Here is a 21,253-nt window from a genome sequence, read left to right on the forward strand (position 1 = left end):
GTATTTCTTTTAATAGCTGAGAAAAAGTAGAATATATTCTCCTACAATACTCAGATAATTGGCTCCACATTGTAAAGACCAGACAAGGCTGAAAACAACAGGTCTTTTAAGACTTGCGTCCTCCTTGCCTATTTATTAGTCATAAATGAAACTACTAACATTTGGATATAGTCTTGGTCATTTAGGCAAAGTATCAAGGGCTGCTGCTGTTGGCAAGATATACTGAAGAACTCGTTGCTTTTTATTTGGAATAACAGTCAAATGGTTATAATCCTTACACTATACTAAAGAAGTTCAAGAAGACCCTGCTTTACAAACTATTTTTGTTTCTAGAATTCATGTGTGCATAATCTTTGTGAAACTGGAAATTATTCCTTCCATGGAAACAACAATGTTATTTATACTGTTTAGGTTTTTAGGCTAGCCCACAAAAGCTGGAAGATGATGTGCTTGCAACTTCAAAAAACAGAAAACTATTCTTGCAATTTTAATATCTAAAAAAAATAAAGCAAGACATTCTCTGCCTCTATACAAACAAGTGTAATGTTGCCAGTAAGATGAGAAAAAGGATAATAGTGATCTGTTCACTTTAGCTAATTACAAATGGCAGAGTAGGTTGACTCCTTCAGTAAATTGAAAAACATACCAAGAGTACATTTCTCATATCCCTCTTTCCCTTCATCCCCTCAGCCCATGAATTCCTGATTTGGCTTGGTGAAAAACAATGTATTATTCTAAAGGAACAGTAGCCAACTGCTTCCTGACCCTGTCCTGAGGATAGGGAGTGAGAAGTGATGAACTCAAGTGATACAAAGGCATATGAGGTTCAAGTAAAGAATGGGTGTATTCTGAGAAGCAGATTAGGGCTCCCTTGAGGTAATATAGAGGCTGAGGAGGGTGGGGGAGGGACTGGGACACTGAGAATAAAACCCCTAGAGCAACTTCATTTGGCTCTAGAGACCAAGTATTTAAATATTTTTATCTCACAAATAAAATGAAGAGAGAATTACAGTTAAAATAGGGAGGGAAAAAGAAGGGGGTTATATGTACTTGCTAGACACTGACATGAAGTGTAATTTAATAAGCTCTAAATAGTTAAAGGAAACATAGAAACATAACTCCTGTGTGAGCTCCAGAAGGAAATTTGATATGGAGAGGGATGAAAAAAGAACAAAGTATAGATGAGATAATGAGTCAGACAGTTTCCTGTTAGCAGGTAATACCACTGTGCCAGGACAGGTAGTTGCTAGATTGACAAAAGCTGCGGGGACAGAAAAACTTTTGGCGGTTGGTGGGGTAAGGGAAAAACCAGCCACGTGCAAGTGGCCATTTGTATGTAAAGATGCACATCACTCAGAACTCAAGGTTGTTAAAATTTTTATTTCTGTTCTTTACCTAAGAAAGGACAAATTTCTTCCAATACAAAATGATTTCACTACTCTAGTCCTCTCACAAATTTGTGTTTTGTTTCCTTTTCTTTTTCTACATAAGAGAATGTCAATTTCTTATAATACAAAATGGTTATTATTTCTGAAGTTATGTGATCCTGGATGAGTCACTTTGCTTGTTTGGGCCTTAGTTTCCTAATTTGTAAAATGAAAATGTTTAATTAGCTGTCCTTGAGAACATTCTAGTTCTGATGCCCCTTTCTCCATCCATATTTCATGCTTCATTAGTTTGCTCTCTCATGCTATCCAAGCTGCTTCTCTAATGCCAATTTATGCAGGTAATTATTTAGACATTGTATTTTCTTGTGCCTTTGGACTCTATGTTTTTTTGGGTAAAGTTCTTCTGTTTAATGAAGTATATTACAAATGCCTGCCTTTGGTTATCATGCTAACCCAAGTAATGTCAGTCTTACCTGGTATCTATGTGACAACATGACATCTGTTTACCACTTTTTGTTTGTGATATTTAAACTTAAAATGATTTCTCCCAAGGGACAACTTGGAAATTTTGCTTCTTAATATATCAGTGTGGCTTGTGATTTATTAACAAAATATATAATTATATATTGCAGATACTGGACCTATCATGATGAAAGATTTTTATACATGTTAATGGAATATGTTCCTGGAGGAGAACTTTTCAGCTATTTGAGAAACATGGGACGGTTCAATAACAGCACAGGACTATTTTATTCTGCAGAGATTATCTGTGCAATAGAATATCTGCACTCCAAAGAAATAGTTTACAGAGATCTAAAGCCTGAAAATATATTATTAGATAAAGAAGGCCATATCAAGCTTACTGATTTTGGATTTGCTAAAAAGCTAGTAGACAGGTAAGATATGAAATCTTTTAATTTTGAAATTTGAAAATTATGAAAGTTAATAGTTGAAAAATTGTTTGCTTACCACTTAGATGCTTCTTCGGATTAATAAGATTTATCATTTTTACATGACTAAAATGCATATTTGATGTAAATTATATGTATGTGTGTATGTAAACACACACATATGGATACATACATGTATGCACATACATGTATACACATGGTATATACATGCATACATACACAAATATATGTGGGTATGTATATAAAATTACCTTCACAAATAATTAATGGTTGAATTAGCTAGTTGTGTGAGAAGTTATTTTGACCAGAGAGAATGAACAAATATAAAAAATAGAAACATCTTATAAAGCAGTCTAGGATCATTTATCAAGCTTGTGTTTGTTCCCATGCAACTCATTAGACCCTGAGAGCATTACTGTATTATAGCATAGTATGATACTCGATGTTTGTAATTAAACCATGAGTAATCAAGAAAAAGTTAAATTATATTCAGAATATTATATTATATCCTATAATATTCTAAATAATAATATTAATTTATATTCTGAATATTCAAGAAAGGAAACTGTTTAATACATTGTAGAAAGATTTCTATCAAAAATATCTTAACAAAATATTCAACCTTCAGTTATCGAACAGATAAATTACATGGAAAACTTCTTTGTTATAGAAGGTCAGATAAAGATGGATGCCAATTTATAGCCTTCTATAAATATCTATTTTTCTACTTAAGTAGGCTATAAAGAGTTTGGCTTTCTCAGGAAAATTTGACACCGTGCTTTCAGGGAGGAATTAATACTATTTATTCTACATATTCTTCCTCAATCATCTTAGTTGTTGGTATCTATGAATGTTTCTAAGTGGAATGATTTCTCAGCTAAATGTACTGTGAACCAGATGTCCCCACCCTTTAAAAGTTAATTATTTAGATCCATAAGGATAAAACAAAAAAGTGCATTATAAAAAGCAGGGTCCGCTAAAGATTTAATCATACTGACTTGACAGATTTTTAAGAATCTGGTTTAGAGTGTAGGTGCTGCCACACTGTGGTTCTTATGAATTTTGATCTGTGAAGACGACTCAGTCTGTCTAACCCTCTTTTGTTATAGATGAGGAAACTGAGGCTTTATGTCTAACAATTTAAAAAAATAGTTTCTATATAAGACTGATTAAAATAGAAGTAATAGAATTGTCTCTTTAAACTATTGGTGTTTTATTTTGACTTTTATAATATTTATTCTAAAGTGAATCTTATTGTTCAGAAAGCATAATTAACACACAAAAAAGTAAAAACATTTTTACTTTTTATTTTAAAAGTATTTTAAGGAGGGGCAGAAATTAATTGCCTGGAGGAATTTGGTACTATGTTGATATAACCATGGGAATTTAAAAATGTACTTAAATCTCTCCTATTATGCAAGTCATAGCTTGATGGGGAATGTTATTAATTCTTTCTCTTTAGTGTCAAATTGACAAATTGATTTAGAAGATAATCAATTTAAATTCTTTAGTAAAAGACAACCTCTTTTGATCCTGTTCTTAACATGGTAACTGGCCTATATTTGCTCTTTAGGTGTACATACCGGTATATATGATCATTGGGTAAGGTTTGCACAATAGAAATGAGGTAGAATAATTTGGGATGAAGATAAATGTAATGTCTACTTTAGATTTTCATGGATGCATAGAAGTAGTATGATTTTTCTTTTAAAAAGGAGAAAAACAAGTATGGTTTAAGCAAATAGAATAAATATATATTTAAGAAAAGTATTTTAAAATATTTTCAATATGTTTAGTAATACTTCACAAATTTTACTTTTAATAGTTTTATATGATACAAGGTACATTTTAAAATTCATATAAATGTATCCATTCACTTAAAATACATTTTAACAATTGTGTTTTATTAGAAATATTCTGTATTCATTGACTATAATTATTTTCCTTGACATGGTTTAATTATTGTTTTACATTGCTTTTTGGTACTTTGAAGGATCTAAAGGTCTAAAACTAATAATTAATTGCTTTTTTTCAACTTTCTTTGGTATTTAAACTTTGTTTCATATAGAAGACTTTGCCTTACGTCCAAGAAGAAAAGTTATATTTAGTTTTGATTGAAGTTTTGTTCTAGAACAGCACACTAAACAATTGTTTTGTGACTACTTTTATAATCTGGGAATATGTTTACTATAAGTCACCTTAAATTTTTATTTCTGGAACCTCACTGGATAAATCAGAATCTTGATGGTCAGTATTTTTTACTGTAATTTATTAGTTTAACAATGGGGAATGTAAGCATAGTAGAACCAAACCTGTATAAGATAACATTTTCTTCATTAAGACTGTTTGGGGATGAATAAAAAGATTTAGGGATTGTAAGTGCCTTAGGAACAGATACTGTTTCATTTTTATTTCTATATCCCTTCACCAAGGATAGTGCCTGGCACATAGTAGGTACTTATAGAATGCTTGTTGATTGATTGATACTGAGCCCAAGGAAAGGAAAGGAATCATGAGATACGAGTACTTCTTTACCCTCAGGACAATACACAGGTAAACAAGTATTTGTTTTATTTAGTTACCTGTATAGGAGAATAGTTAGGCAGAACCTAAGCAAGAATCACAGAAGCATAGAATGTTAGAGCCAGAACCTTAAAAATATAGTGCAGTCTTCTCACCTTACAGGTGAGGAAACTGAGACTCATAGAAATAAAGTACCTTGATTAAGGTCATTCTCAGGAACATGGATTTAGAGATTGAATGGGTCTTAGGTCATTAAAGCCGAACTCCTCTTTTTACAGATGAGTACAAACTGAGGCCAAGAAAGGTGAAGTGACTTGTTTGCTGAGGGTCACACAGGTAGTGTCTGAGACAGGCTCTGAAACTAGGCCTCCTTTACTTCGGCTTCAACATTCTGTCCGCTGAGTATGACGCACTGTCTCTGTGTGGGGTACATTTCCACGTGGCTGCTTATAGCAGATTGAGGATTTAAAGCTGCTCTTCTTCCATTCAGCCAATATTTATGAAGCATCTGCTGTCCTGCTGTAAGCAGTAGAATGTTCAGCTTTGTGAGCGAGACGTTGTACTCTTCTTAATGCTCCTAAGACAGTATTAGTTTTTGTGGCAACTATGTCTTAGTTGATCATATTGGATATGTGGTTAACTAAAAGTACTAGATCTTTTTTTTTTTTAACACTAATTACCGTAAAACTGAATATTGTAGAATGGGCCTAATTCAGGCCAGTATGACATATTACTCCTGCCATAATATGTGTCCCCCGTCCTGTACTTTTGAAATAGATATTTTTAAAAAAAACCCTCGAAATGTAGGATATAACATTGAGCCCTGGTAAATTTCATTATGCAAACTGAGACCAAATGCTATAGCTATCAAGGCTGCAATCTTCATGTTTTTCACCCCTGGTATTAGCTATCCCTCCCAACTTTTTTTACCCTGTACAAACTTGATGTGCCTTCTGTATCTTCATCAAAGTTAATTGGTTAAAAATGGAGAGGAGGGGCCAAGGACAGACAGATAGATCCCTGTGGCAAGACAATAGAGGCCTTCTTCAAGGTTGACACCAAACCATTAACCAATACTCTTTGCCCTCCAGTTCAGTTATTCAACCATATGATTCCAACTGTGTAATCTTGGTACTTTGACCCCTCTGTACCTCAGTTTTATCATCTATAAAATGAAGGGCATTGATTTGATGATTTCTAAGAGCTCTTCCACCTTGAAAATTATGTTAAGTTTTGACTCTTATCTAACCATACACTTATCCGATCCCTATTTCTTTAACTTACTCATCAGACTGTCATAAATGACCTTGTCAGTGTTTTGCTGGAATAAACCTAATACTTTGTAAATAGTACTATAATTTTGTAAAGCAGTTTGGGGTGGGTGTCTGTGTTTTGCGTGTGTTTGTGTGTGTGTGTGTGTGTGTGTGTGAGAGAGAGAGACAGAGAGAGAGAGAGAGAGAGAGAGAGAGAGAGAGAAGGGGATAGAAAGGAAAGAGAGAAAAAAGAGAGGGATAGAAGGAAATGCAAAGAGAGTGATTGATTCTCTTGGTAATCTTGAGGTCAGTCAGCCATCATCTCTGTTTAAAAAAAGAAATTGAAGCTCTTAGAGGTTAAATGATTTGTCTGACATCACATAGATAATAATTTACAAAGGGGAATCTTGAACCCAGATCTTCTTAGTCTTGTTTGCACTCCCAGTCAAGATATATTCACCATTCTAATAATCCTATCAAAGAGATCACGTTAACTTTACATGATTCAATTCAACATTTATCAAGTGCCTGTTCTTAGTATTAAGTGACTTATTAGTAAGCATACTGGCTTTTTGTGATTCTTCCTTTCTTTTCACAAGAGTTATCCTCTGTTTAACATTTTTTCCCCTAGAATTTGCCAGAGATCAATGGTAAGTTCATCAGCCTGCCCATAGTCTAGAATTGGTTTCTTTTCTGACTTTGAAAATTGGTAACTTTGTTCATAACCAGTCTTCTTGACATCTTTCTCTCTTCAAATCATTTCTGATAGATAACTGACAGTGATTCTGCAACCCTTTAATGATGGGACTAAACTGATGAAAAAGGAGGCTAAGGATAGGCTTCTTTGGAGAAGTCACACTTGATAGCATATTTGCAGTGATACTAAATGCGACAGAACTCAGGCCTAGGAAGAAACTTTTGACCTTGGAATTTAATTATAAAGAAAACAAACAAAAATGTACTAGGTGAGTTTTGTATAACAGAGCATTTTCCTTGTGGTTAGTGATGAGAGAAAAATAAATAGACCTTCTCCTAAGGCAGTTCAACAAACGATAGATAACTACTACATACGGGGCACTATGCTAGACTTTGAAGATACCTTGAAAAGTAAGAACTAATTTCTGCCCACAGGGAACTTATATAATAGTACATTTTGCAGTGCTACTAATAATAGCTCCCATATGGCACGTTAACGTTTATTAAGCACTTTAATTCATTATATCATTTTTTATCTTCATAGTGACCCTAGGAATGAGGTGCTCTTTTACAGATGAAGAAATCAGCTCAGAGAAGTTGTGATTTGCCCAGGGTCACAAAGCTGCCTTGATCCTAGATCTTTCTAACCACCAATCCACTGTTTTGTCCACCTTCCCGTTCTGCATCTTAGATCTTTACATCTTCTAAGAGAGATGAGGCATGTACACAAATAACTATAATACATATTAAAATATGATGACTGGAAAGGAAGAGTTCAAAGTAACATGAGAAGTCTGAGGAGAGAGACAGATAAATTGTGGCTAGAAGAGTCAAATTAGGCTTAGTGGAGGAGTTGGCTTAGAAGGGAGGGAATGATTAACAAACAAAACAAAACAGAACATGCCAATTCTAAGCATTAAAGAATAGTATGAGGAACTATGTGTACAACAATGGGAGAGTGCAGGAAAAGAGTAGGGAATTTGGAAAAGTTCAGTTTTGGGTAGATTTTAGAGTGTACGAGGAGGAGTAATGAAGCTAACAAGGTAAGTTGGAATCCTGAATGGTAGAGAGTTTATACTTTCTTTGATAGGTGAAGGGAAACAGAAAGTACTAGGATAATAGCAAAGCTAGTGGGAACAAAAGGGGTGGATATGAGAGAGATTTCAGAGGTATTACAGACAAGATCAGTCACTCAACAAACATTTATTAATCACTTAGTATAGGCCAGGAAGGCAGCTAGGCGGTGCAATGGCTAGAGTACCAGACTTAGAGTCAGGAAGATCTGAGTTCAAATCTGGCTTCAGACACTTACTAGTTTTATGATCCTAGGCAAGTCACTTAACCTTTATTTGCCTTAGTTCCTCATCTTTAAAATGGGGGCACACTGGAGAAGGAAATGGCAAATCATGCAACTGTCTTTGCTAAGAAAACTCAATGTACAAAAGTCCATGGGATCATGTAGAGTCGGATATGACTGAAAGATTGAACAACAACAATGAGCCAGGTATTGTGTAAGCCCTGGGAGTACAAAGTAAGACAAAGCCATGGTATCTGCCTTCAGGGAACTCATATTTTAATGACAACATGCAAAAAGCTCTACATACAGAATGTATGCTATATAAGTAGAAGGTAATCTTAAAGGAAAAGCACTGGTGGTATAGAAGTAGGTTTCTTGCAGAGGGTGGGATTTGAGCTGAATCTTGAAGAAAGACAGGAATGGGAAATGAGAAGGAAGAGCATTTCAAGCAGTTAGGGAAAAGGCACAGAGTTAGGAAAAATGGAGTATTGTGTGAGAGGTATAGTAAAAAGGCCAGTGTAGCTGGTGAATAGAACATAGAGGCAATAAAGGGTAAGAAGATTAGAAGGGAAAGAGTGAGGTTGTGAAGGGCTTTAAAAGTTAGAGTATTTTATATTTGATCCTGGAAATAGTAGAGAGCCACTGGAGTTTATTAGGGGAGGGAAGAAGGAAGAGTAAAAGATGATTTCAGGGTCTTGGGCAAATTCCATTTTGCATATGTTGAATTTAAAGGATAAAGAGATCGCTTAATTGGATACATTCAGCAAGTAGTTGGAAATGTGGGGCTGAAACTTTGGGGACAGGTTGAGGAGATAGATGAAGAGTGAAGAATTACATTCAAACTTGGTCCAATAGTCATAATTAGCACCCTTAAAAGTGGATGAGACTACTAAAGGAGAAATTATAGGGAGATTTCCTTAAAGTGTCAACAAGTTTGATTAATTCCTGGCAGTATTCTTAAACATGTTATGTAAAGGGTAGTTTATAAGCACTTAGGGAAGCGATAGATCACTAATACCCAACAGTAGTTCATCATTCTGTCTCATACTAACTTATCCTCATTTTCTTTCTTTTTTTTTTTTACAAGATTACTATAATGGTAGATCAGGAGAATGCTATTAATGTGTTAAATTCAAAATGTAGATGCAAAACCTATTGAAGAAACAGATGCAAAGAGTAGTGAATTGATGTTAACTTGGAGAGGTCTGTAATGTGTTGTCATTATGCTCTATTCCCTGTCCTTTTCTCTTCAATATTTTCTCACAGAAGTGGATGGAGAAAAATTATTAAATTTGTGAATGACATGAAGATAAAAAGGATAGCTTCTTTGTTGGTTACCAAAACAGTGCCTCTACCTTTTCTTGTGCTAGTATGTTATCTTTGCTCTAGTCTTACTTTTTCTTTTACAGACCATGGTTGACCAGCTGCACTATACACTATTCTTTAGACTTGAATTTTGCTCCCTTGTCCAAATCCCACTCCTGCCTTGCCCAAGCCAAACTTTGGTTTGTCCCTACCATCTCCAATTCAGGATTCTCCAATCCTACTCATGATGTCCAGAGACATCATGATAATTGATAATTGACTTCATTACAAATGTGTTAACCTAATTTCTATATGGCCATCCTTTTATTCTTCCCTGATTGACTCACATTCCTTAAAGCCTGTTGCATACCTTTTTTCCCCTCATACTATCTTTTCTCTCCTATTATCAGTGAAGCTTGCCTCCTACTTTACTGAAAAAATGGAGATCATCTGTCATGATTTCCCTCTTCTCCTCCATTTCACACTTCAAAACTGCTCTATGTCAACCCCCTCCCCCTTTTTGCTTGTTATTATTACTGGTAGGATTTGACACTTCTTACCAGGACTTACCAATCTCCTAATTATGTCCTGGATTTCTTTTAGCCCCTTCTCATCTTGGGCTTATCTAGATTTCTCTAGAATATCTGCATGGTAAAGGGTCACATTGTTCAAGGATCTGAAAGAACTGGGGATGCTTAACCTAGAGGAGAAAAGCGTTAGGAGAATTTGATCTTTATCTTTAGGTATCTGAAGGTATTTGAAGGTCATGTGGGAGAGAGATTAATTTTTTTTTTACTTGATCCTAAAAAGCAGAATTCAGATCAATGAGTTGCAGAGTGGTAGATTTGTATATAAAGAAAAAATTTCTTGTATTAAAGCTATCCAAAAATGAAATGTATGGCCTCTGAAGGGGGTTGAGTTCCACACAACTTGTATTGGAGGCTACATAACTGCTTAGGAACATTATCAAGGGTATTCTTTCTTTTTTTTCTTTATCAAGGGGAGTCTTCATGACCTCTGAAGTCCCTTTTAACTCACAATAAGGCCTTAAGAGATGTCCATGTTTAGAGATTTGGAAAAGGATGAAGAGCCAGCAAAAGAAACATAGGGGAAGAAACTTCACAAGTACATTTAGACAGTATCATTCATCATTCTGGGATGTATCACAAATGTCAAGGAAGCTAAAGGTTAAAAAAAATGGCCTTTGGGTTTGATAATTAGTAGGTCATTACTGTCCTTCAAGAGAGCAGTTACAGTGCAGTGGTGGGGGCAGAGGCCAAATTACAAGGAGTGTGTGGGATATCAAAATATGATTTTAGGTAGATGGAAAGAAATCTTGAGTGACACTGAATACAAGGGGATATGGGTTAGCTGAAGAACCCACATTACTTTTGAAATGCTAACCTAGTTATCTTATCTGTTGTATAGCAGCTCAGGCAACATACTGAAGGAGTGACTTTTTATTTAATGGCAATTAACTGCAATTTACAAAAGAGAATGTCTATACCTGAAGGAAAAAAATTACAGCAATACCTGCCAATTCAATCTAATTTTTCCCCAAGAACTTCTAAAGCTTTTTATCCTTATGCTTTCCACCTAAAGCAACACTAATAACTAATATTTTTAGAACTGTGAAGTTTGCCAAGATTTTATTTGAACCTTATAATATCTTTGTGAGGTAGGTCCTCTGCATATTATTATCCCCATTTTACAAGTAACAAAATTGTGACTCAAGAGAGGTTAAATGACTTGTATGTGGTCACAGTCCTTGTAAGTGTCATAAGTGGGATTTGAACCCAAGTCTTTTTAACTCCAAGTATGTGTGCCATGCTGTGTTCCAGATTTGGTAATTTCATCAGTGTACAGATGAAGACTGCATATCCTCTATTTTAGTAGATGGTCTATAGTACTACTAGCCTCTCCAGATGTAGTGCTTTTGGTTTTCAGATGGCAGACATATTGTCTGTTACCATGTCTTATTCCAGGTCTTTCTAGTCTGGAAAGACCTAATAGAGAGTTTATGCTTCAAAACATAGTCTTGAAGAACCCAGGGTCACCTCTGCACCTCAATGAAGCATCAGAGGAAGACATTATTGGTGGGAGCTGAAATCTCAAAAATAATTCAGCATCTATTCTCCTCTCCTCTATGCTTTCCCCCTATCCCAAAAACCCAGAGAGAACATTTACATTTTGGCCACTACCTTGTTAAAGCTGATTATTTTAAAAAATTATTTATGACTTCTTATAACCTATTATAATTCAGTGAGATGAGAGTATATTAAGGTTATTCTGAAAGCCAAACAGCAGCTTTGTAATCTTCCTGAATATCTAATTACAACTGATTTTGGAAAAAAACTTTTCATTTCTCCTAGGATTCTTAGCCTTCATTCTCTTCAACTCCAAGAAGGTTTGGCTAAGGTTCTTGGTTTTCTCTTTAGCTGAAGAGATTAAACCTTGTATTGTGATAGATGGCTTTTATATTGGGTTTTTACACAGTCATTTTCCAAATATGTGGCCCTAGGTTTAAGATTTGTGGTTGCCAAGGTACTATTAGGCAATCAGTCAGTATACTTACATATACCTACTTAGATGTATTGCTGCCTCATGGAATTTTTCTGTATGTTAAAATGAATTAATTGATAAATTCAGTAAACCAAATCTGATCATTCCTTCCCAGGCTAGCTGACTCAGGTGTCAATATTGTTCCACACAGTCAATAGAAAGAAGAAATTAATTAAGAACAGTCAGCTGGGTGGAAAGAGAGCTCGATTTGGAGTCTGAAAGAGCTGAGTTCAAATACTGACCTATTGGTACAATGAAATAAATAATTTCTAAAATACTTTTCTAGGTCCAGAATTCCATGATTCTAAGAATGAATCTGATACATTCTAATTCATTCATATTTAATTCTGATTTCCCATACCTTTTTTGTATTAATAGTAATAATATAAAAACAAATTGTTATTAGAACAGTTAAATGTATTAAGTTTTATGGATTCCTTTTGTTCCTGAGTCTCAGTAATTTCCCAACAAATGTTATTGCCAAAAGAACCCCTTTCTTAAAACAAATAAAACAGTTAACCCAAAAGAAATAATTCACAGCTTTATAGGTCTTCTTCCTACCTTCACTCCCACATTAAGAGGAGAGAGATGTGTTTCATCATATCTTCAGTTTAAACAAACCTTAAAAATTGCTTAAACATAATTCTTTAAAGCAAGCTTATAAAAATGGACTTTTAAATATTCGTGGTTCTGTATCTTTTTCTCCTAAATCTTCTTAAAATTCATACTCTCACCCTTGCCCTTTTTAAGTGCATATTGGCTCCTTTGTTTTATCTACTTAAATTTGTATCAAAAGTTCTTTATAGTAGTTTGTCTTTCCCCCTACCCTTCAGTCTTTCATTTTGATCAAACGTCAGTCCTCCTTACAGCATTTGTCCTTAGATAAGATCATTCTCTTTCCTGTTCTTTCTTCTTTGAGCTATAAAGGGGAAAAGCAATAACTAGGGAAGAAAAATTGTTCTCTATGCCTTTCTCTCTCTGCCTCCCTTCCAAAAAATTTTCTTTCCTCTCTCACTAGAAAGACACAAAACATTTCATTTAGGAAGAGTAAGACTTGTGTTTTTAAATAAAAGTGAGTTTTTTTCATACTGTTTTCCGGAAGATAGGTATAATAACTACTTCTTCCCCTTTTCTTCTTTGACTCCTTAAGGGTAACTGGGCATGGCCTTTTGACAGTTGTCTTTAGATACTGTGGTTATATGTGTATATTACCTATACAGATCAGTAACTCAGGCAAGCAATATTTATTTCATTAGGTATATTTTCAAATGAACTCCAGTTGACCCATTAAGTACCTTTCCTGGAGAAATTATTTCTCTTGCTATTTTGTATAAGTTTGTTTAGAATCCTTCTTCCCATTCTGATCTCAGATTATCTTTCAGGTAATTTCCCATAGGATAATGTCTCCTTGGGAATTGAAGTTTTATGACTCTTAGTTAAAAAGCCATAATTTAGGTAATCAAGAGTTTAAAAAGTGAGTCAGCTGTTTTTACTGTAGTATAATTTGAAAAGACTTTATTTTCACCTGTCATGTTATATATACAAATGATATATCCCTGGGGAGGTAACGGTCTTTAGAAAAAAATGTGGTACTACTGCCTTTAAAATTGGTTAACCAAAAATTTATTAAAAATTAAAATTAAAGAATTTAGATTAATATACTACATATAAAATGAGTTAATATGTTGTATGTGTGGTTGATTATGATAGAATAATAAGCTTCACACAGTCTTAAAAATCTTTGAGATAACAGTATGGAGAAATGGAAATATGACTTACTACATGTATTGTTTAGAAAGTCTCATTGTCCTATGAGAATGGAAGTTTTATCTGAAAGGTAATACTTAAATAGCAGATACATATGAGCTAAATATGACCATGAGAAGTCATGCTTTGAAACAGTAAGAAGTTTAATATTAAATGCTGTTAATAGAGTAAGAAGTTATTTCAGTTCTGTGACAGCATGGAGCCAGTATATCTAAGATGCTATCGTGTAGGAAACAGTTGTTTAATTTTTCCCAATAGCTGCACTAGAGCTGGGCTTTAAAGTATAAAAGTAGGAATTGAATTAGTCTACCTTGCTTACTACTGACATCTTTAACATGTGAAAACACAACTCAACTATATCAGTTAATCCTAGGTATAAATTAGATGTGAAAAAGGCCTAGACATTTCCACATTTCCAATAGTTGCAACAGGGAGTCTGTTCTGATTGGTTGAAGGACTTGGTCATGAATTTGGGGCTTGTGTAAAATGAGCAAGATAATTTGGAATTGAAAATTTCATGTGTCTATCTGAAAACCCTGAAAAGAAATTTCTTGGGGACAGGGAGGAGAAGAACAACAGACTTGGCCTCAATGTCAGTCTCTCCCCACCCCTGGCCTACCTTGGCTGGAGAAGGGCCTTGTAAGCTTGAAAAGATTTAGACTGGAAGAGTTATACTTTTTTCAGCTACTGGAGGCAGTATATACTTTAGGTATCAAGGACATACCAGAAACAATGAGGCAAGACAGATTCAAGGCTCTACAAGAAGCTTGGCAGAAAAGCAACACTATACATAAGGAAGATATCTTGAGAATTCCAGCAAAACGACTTCCAAAAGCTGTATTACTTCCTTTTGCCATACATATTCTGACTTTGAGTCCTCTCTTCCCGACACTCTGCCTGTGCTTGTGAGAGAATGTGTAGTAATGTCACAGACCTTGGGGAAGGGGGCTGAAGACGGAAGTTTTATACCAAATATACTACTTTAATTAAAAACTAAGTCTAGCTGACTAATTTTTAATATCAAATGATAATAAATGGGGGAAACATATCAGTGGGGGAATCATAAAGTATAACATTACAAAGATATCTCCTAATCTCTTGAGGGTACCCTAGAACCCTGAGAGGAGATGTAGTAATGGGAACTCTGGGCACCCAACTTGCCAATTTGAATTAAAGTTGGAGTAGTAATTCCAGGGCATGTTCTAAGAAACTAGGAAATTAAGAGGTAGTGAGGGATGAGAAGTGAGATCATTCAAGCCAAGAACCACCATACTTTATAGCAAGGGTATGGAGGCAGGAAATGGAATATCTCAATGTCTACTGGTGGACAAAGCAGTCATGGTAGTGCCAAACCCTCATCCCTGACCTGGATGGTCCTCATTATCACATAAAAGTATTTAGTGAACCCTCCTTGCACGTGGTTCTCTCTGTGCTAGATGTTCTATTGAGATTAGATAGACACTATCCATGGTCTGGCATATAAGCCAAGAATCCTTTCAACTATTGCTAACACCCATGATATGGTGTGAGGAGTTGTGAAATTTCATTGTGGTTACTCCTTTTCTTTGCTCCTATCTATTGTTAGTTTAAGGAGATTGAAAGTAGATTTTTCCCAGTCTCGTGTTAGAGAATTAGTGTAGCCTGACCTTGTATCTGTAAAGTAGATTGCTTTAACACTATCATTTTATGGACTAAAATGTCAAGATTGATGCTCTTTTGATGCCAAGGATACACTAACTTTCTTAATGTGTTGCTATTTCTTACACTGATAGTGTACCATTAGTTAAAAGTGCTAATGAGATGGCAAAAATTTGTTAATAACTTTTACCTCTGTTATCATAGAGGGCTTCAGGGGTGCTAAGCTTTGTGATTTTCCTGGGATAAATTCATAATTACCTTTCTAATGGGCTGTTTTTGTGCTAGATCTGTGATCAACTCCATCTTTTTTGGTGGGTGCCTTCATTTATGTCAAATAACTTCTGGGACTGATAGTTTAACATGATTGATGAAGTCCTGTAGAAGTAATTATCAGTGCCCACAATTACTTTGTCCTTCCTGACTTCAACTATTGCTGCCTATAGAGAGTTGATTAGTATGTGCCTTCTGCAGAACTACCCTTTCTCGTATCTGAGATGGCCAAGAGTTTTGAATAGACTCTTTAAATTATTCATATGCCTTATTGGTACTTTCTTATGCATTATGAAAACATGACTTGAAAATTAATCCCAAAGCAGAGGCTTTTTGACTAGCAGTCACACATTTTCCTTTTATAATTTTTGTGTAAAAATAGTAAATATTAATCCAAACTTCTTAATTTCCCACCCTTTTTTCAATACTATTTGACTTTTAGCCTACACTTTTTTTTCCATCTCTTACTTAAGGGAATTTGAAGGGCTGCCATGTGGAAGCATTAGTCTTATTCTATTTGAATAAGAACCATAAGTAGTGGGTGGAAATTACAGAGGCAAATTTAAGCTTTATATCAGGGCAAAGTTCCTAATAATTAGAACTACCCAAAAAGAAAGTACTAGGTTGCTCTATGTTACAGGTGTTAAGAGGCTAGATGACTCTTTGTCAAGCATGTTCAAGTTACCAGGGTGTACTGACTAGATTTCTTTCTCAAAGACCATACCTTAAAACCAATTCACTCTGGATCTCATTGATTGGACAACAATAGGTCCCTGCCCAAGCAATAATTAATGGTTATTTTTTGGGCCCTTCTGGCTCAGAGTGAATATATATAGTAATTTTACTCAGAATCAGGACAATTGATCCCCTAACTTTATTTCTCCTATGGCTTCAGCCATCATCTCTATGGGGAAGATCTCCAATTTTAAATCTCTATTTGTGACCCCTCAGCTGAGTTCTTGTTCTATATGTTCACTGTATATGGGGCATCTCCACTTTGATGTGCCATCTCAAGCTGATTATCGTTTTCTTCCCTCCCCAACCCACCTGGCACAGTATTCACTAGTATTCATAGTTGATGTATACACTATATACATCAACTGTGTGCACTGTATTCCCTCTCTCTACTATTCTCTTTCTGTCCCTGGTTAGGAAACCTTCAAGTCACCTGCCTGATACCACTTGAAAATGACCATTTTGTCCAAGGGTAGTGGTCCTTGAAGGGAAGCTTGAAGAAGGGGCCAACCTCCTGTGTTTGCATATAAGAATATTTACCCTAGGACAATCAATGTAGCAAAACATTTAGGACTTTTTCTTGAATATAAACCCTATTCATTCTTTTAAAAATTTATTTTTTCATTCTGAATTTAACACCCAATAAAATAAGCATTTCTATATACAGAGCAGATAAGTACAAAAGGAATGCATGTGCCACAGAACATCTATACTACATAAAACATTTCTCTCTCCACATATACAACAAATTATTTTCAACACTGTTCTGTTTGGTTCCTACTGATTTTCCTTCTGTTCTCTTCTGTGAATGGTAAAAAAAAAATCCTTCAATGACCCTTTTTTTAAAATTTTGATGAGTGTCTTGTTAATCCCTTATTCCCTCCCAATTCTTTCCTTCCAAAAAAAATTGAAAGAAAGAAAAACAAAATCAATATCAAATATGCATAGTCAGGCAAATCAAATCCATACATTGGCCATGTCCTAAAATATATAATCTTATTCTGCACATTGAGGTAGTTCATCATCTCACTATCGAGATGGGTAGCATGTTTCTTCACTGGGTCTCTTGAGTAGAGTTCTTAAAGCTTTCTTGGTTGTTTTCCTTCCCTTTGTTATGCTTCCTTTATTATTGTTATTTTCTGTTATTGTTGCATAAATTTTTTCCAGGCGTGTCTAAAAATAAACATTTCATTAAATTCAGATTTGTTAACCATTATCCAATTAATGGGTATATTCTCTTAGTTTCCAGTTCCTTGCTACTATAAAACCTGGCCCCAATCTATCTTTCTATGCTTGTTGGACATTAATCCTTATCCTACACCCTGTGATTCATCTAAACTGGCTTCTCTGTACTTCATGCTGTTATAGTAGTTGTTGTTTGTCCTTTTTTTTCAAAGAAGACGAATGACATCACAGGTGATGTCTGAACATGAAGGGTCCCATCTCTGTCTTTTCCTGGATTATTGTAGTAGCTTCTACTCTGATCTCCTTGTGTTTAGTTTTCTTATTATCAATTCTTTGGGAGTCCGTAAATAATACAGTAGAGAGTTCAGAGTCAGGGGACCTAGTTCTTCTGCTAACTTGTAGGGTGACTTGAGGGAGGGACAGTTATTCACTTGAACTTGATTTTACTCAGTTAAAATTATGGGGTGGGACTAGATGACCTAAGGTCTTTTCTAGTTCTAAAGCTTTTCTCCTGCCCATGCTAATCTGACCCTTCTTAGTTGAAAGTAAGTCCTGCATTGTTTTAGCACATAGTTAATGTCTAATTATTTCAGGTGACCTGTTTTGTCTTCCTGGCTAAAGTGTGAGCTCTTTCAGGATAGGGACTAAATCATACTATCTGTGCTTTTTCTGTATTTATTGATCCTTTATCCATGGCAGGTACAAGGTAAAAAAATGTCAACTTGATAATATTAACATCTCAGTTTTATCCTGGACTATCTTTCTTAAACACTTTTGCCTGTATTATAGCTTTCAACCTCACATCTCTGCTGTCATCTGGAAAAGTGATTCTACCTGCGTTTTACAGGCCACTAAAGTAAGGCATAGAGTGTCTAATGCCTTCCTCAAGATTGCTCACTTGAGAATAGGAGAAGACATCTTTAGCTCTATCTCAGGTTCTTTGATTTCCTGTCTGGTGCTCTTTCCACTAAACGGAACTATGTGGAAGTTGGGGTTAAGCCCTCAAGGATATTTTGGAGACCTTCATACAAACTTGAATGTACCCTTCTTGAAAAGAGCATCTTCTGTCTCAGAGACAAGATAGTATTTTATCAAGGTTTTAGTGAGTAGGTGAGTCAAGTATTTAAAATGATTCATTTAAATTAAAATCATGTTTTTAATTTCATCTAGTTTTCTGATGACTATAATTAGACTATAGCTTTCTATAGATCAAGGAATAAAAATTCTTAACAGAATACATTCAGTCAAATATTTGTTAGGCTCCTACTTGCTGTGTCCTAGGCATTTTGTTAGGTACTTCTGATACAAAGACAAAAATGAAAAAGTCCCTGACCTCAAGGCACTTACATTCTTTGTGGGAAATACAAAAACAGTGCCGGCATAAATGTAAGTGAGTGTTGTATACAGGTTCAAGGACTCAAGATAATTTCAGGGTTGAATAATGGCTATTGTGCTAGACTTTCAGAAGAACTGGTTTTGAATACTGGCTTAGTCACTTATTATCTGTATGATCACAGGCAAGTCACAACTTCTTAGAGCTTGTTTCTTCATGTGGGGATAATAGTGCTTGTACTGTGTACTTCACAGAGTTGTTGTAAAGAAAGAATTCCTCAAACCTTACAAATCAATAAGCATTTTTTTATTATTAACTATGTGCCAAGCATAGTGTGTATGTGTGTGTATGAGTGTGTGTGTGTATGATAAAAAGAGGTAATTTCAGAGGGAAGGCACTAAGGAGGATTGGAAAAGACTTCCTATGGAAGATGAAACCTTAGCTAAGAATTGAAGGAGGCCAGGAAAAACAGGAGGTAGAGATGAGAGGGAGGGAATTCCAGGTATGGGGGTCAGCTTTGTTTAAATATGGATGATTGCTGTTACTATTTTTGGTCCAGTTTCATGATTCCTTCACTAGAGACCTCTGGAGACCTCTCAGCATAGAAACTCCTTCTATCAGTGAATCTCTGCACCCATCTGCCACAGTCTTAGAGCTGCTTGAGGCATTAAGAGGTTGCAACTTATCCTGGATGACACAGCCAGTGTGTATTAGAAGCAAGAGAAGCGGTCTTCCTTACTTTCACCTACATCCACTACACACTATCTCTCATTAAACATCCAAGCATCATTGACAGGATGCATAAGGTCTAAGTTTACCATATTATGCTGTTACCTGTTTGAGAGTAGAGAAGTGTAATCCTTACTTAATTTAGAATGTATCTCAGCTGCAGGTGGGATTTCAGGAAGATTTGAAAGATAATAATGGAGCAGAATATGGAATGGAATAGGGCAAAATGAAATTGGATAGTGGAGAGTTAGTTTAGAGTTTTAGAAGTTGTAAAGAATTAAAAAGGTTAAATAGTCTAGAGAAAACTAATAGATATGGAAGTTGTGATCTGTTTTCAGCTTAACTATTTTTCTTTGTTATATGGGAGAGGTTGCAGGGATTGGGGTCAGAACAGGTCAATCTTAGTAATTGACTCTGATGTGAAAAGCAAAAATATCAAAATGATTATTTTCAAAAACATAAAATTAATCAAATATTTCCTACAGTCTTAGTTAAGTTCACATAAGAGAAGCATTTTTTGGTTATTTAAGTAGCTTTGCTGAATGGTAGAAAACTACATAGCTTTTTTTGTAAGTCTAACACTGGAATGATTTGTTTGCTCTTTTAAGTGTTAACATTACTCCTTGAATTCAATGTTAATTAAGAATATAAATTGATTACATATCTTTCACAGCTATGGGTAGAGGATGATTTATTGACTAAACAAAGGATAGAGACAATTACAAAAGACATAATAGATAATTCTTATTACATTAAATGGAAAAGCTTTTTCATGAACAAAATTAACTCATCTTAATAAGAATGGAAGCTTTTGAATGAGAAAAAAATCTTTTTTTAATTTTTTTTTTTTTTTAGGCAATTGGGGTTAAGTGACTTGCCCAGGGTCACACAGCTACTAAATGTCAAGTGTTTGGTCTGAGGCCAAATTTGAACTCAGGTCCTTCTGACTCCAGGGCCTATGCTTCATCCACTGTGCCACCTAGCTGCCCCTGGAAAAAAATCTTTCTGTCATTTATCTCTAAGTGTTTACTGTTCAAGACATGATGACAACTAGCATATATAATAACAAAAACCATTTTCCTATAGATAAATGATCAAAAGATATGAACAAAGTTCTCAAAAAGAGAAATTGCAAATGATTAACAATTATAATGAAAGAACACTCCAAATAACTAATAATCAAAACACCCAGTAAATGGCAAAGACGACAAAACATTGGAATTGTGCTGGAGTGGTTGTGGAAAAATAGGCCCACTAATGCAATGATGATGGAATTGCGACTGGGCCTAACCATTCTGGAAAGCAATTTGGAATAATGGGGAAAAAAATTAAATGGTTCATAATCTTTTACCCAGAGATTCCACTGCTAGGCTTATTGTCTGCCAAAAGGTCATTGATAAAAAGAAAAGCTCTATATGTTCTGAAATATTTATAACAGCAGTTTTTGTGGTAGCAAAAAACTAGAAACAAAGATACCCATTGATTAGGAAATGGCTAAACACATTGTATTATGTGGATGTAACTGAATGTTACTGTGCTATAAGAAACAACAAAGATGATGAACATAGAGAGTCATGGAAGGACTTACATGAATAGATACAATGTAAAGTAAATATCCAAGAAAATCAATATAAACTACATGACTATGACATTGTAAATAG

The 21,253-nt window shown here is 35.0% G+C and overlaps 1 protein-coding gene across 3 annotated transcripts in view; it reads left to right on the forward strand.

Moving 5' to 3' along the window:
• PRKX (protein kinase X-linked) overlaps nucleotides 1-21,253 on the forward strand; it is a 136,127-nt gene that overhangs the window by 85,034 nt on the left and 29,840 nt on the right. For all 3 annotated transcript variants that reach the window (XM_027842426.1, XM_027842427.1, XM_027842428.1), the window contains exon 3: nucleotides 2,021-2,284. In XM_027842426.1, coding sequence (XP_027698227.1) covers nucleotides 2,021-2,284 — 264 coding nt within the window. The remainder of the gene's footprint in view (nucleotides 1-2,020; nucleotides 2,285-21,253) is intronic.

Source organism: Vombatus ursinus, unplaced genomic scaffold, assembly GCF_900497805.2.
Source record: "Vombatus ursinus unplaced genomic scaffold, bare-nosed wombat genome assembly UNPS02014872.1, whole genome shotgun sequence".
Classification (NCBI taxonomy): Eukaryota; Metazoa; Chordata; class Mammalia; order Diprotodontia; family Vombatidae; genus Vombatus; species Vombatus ursinus.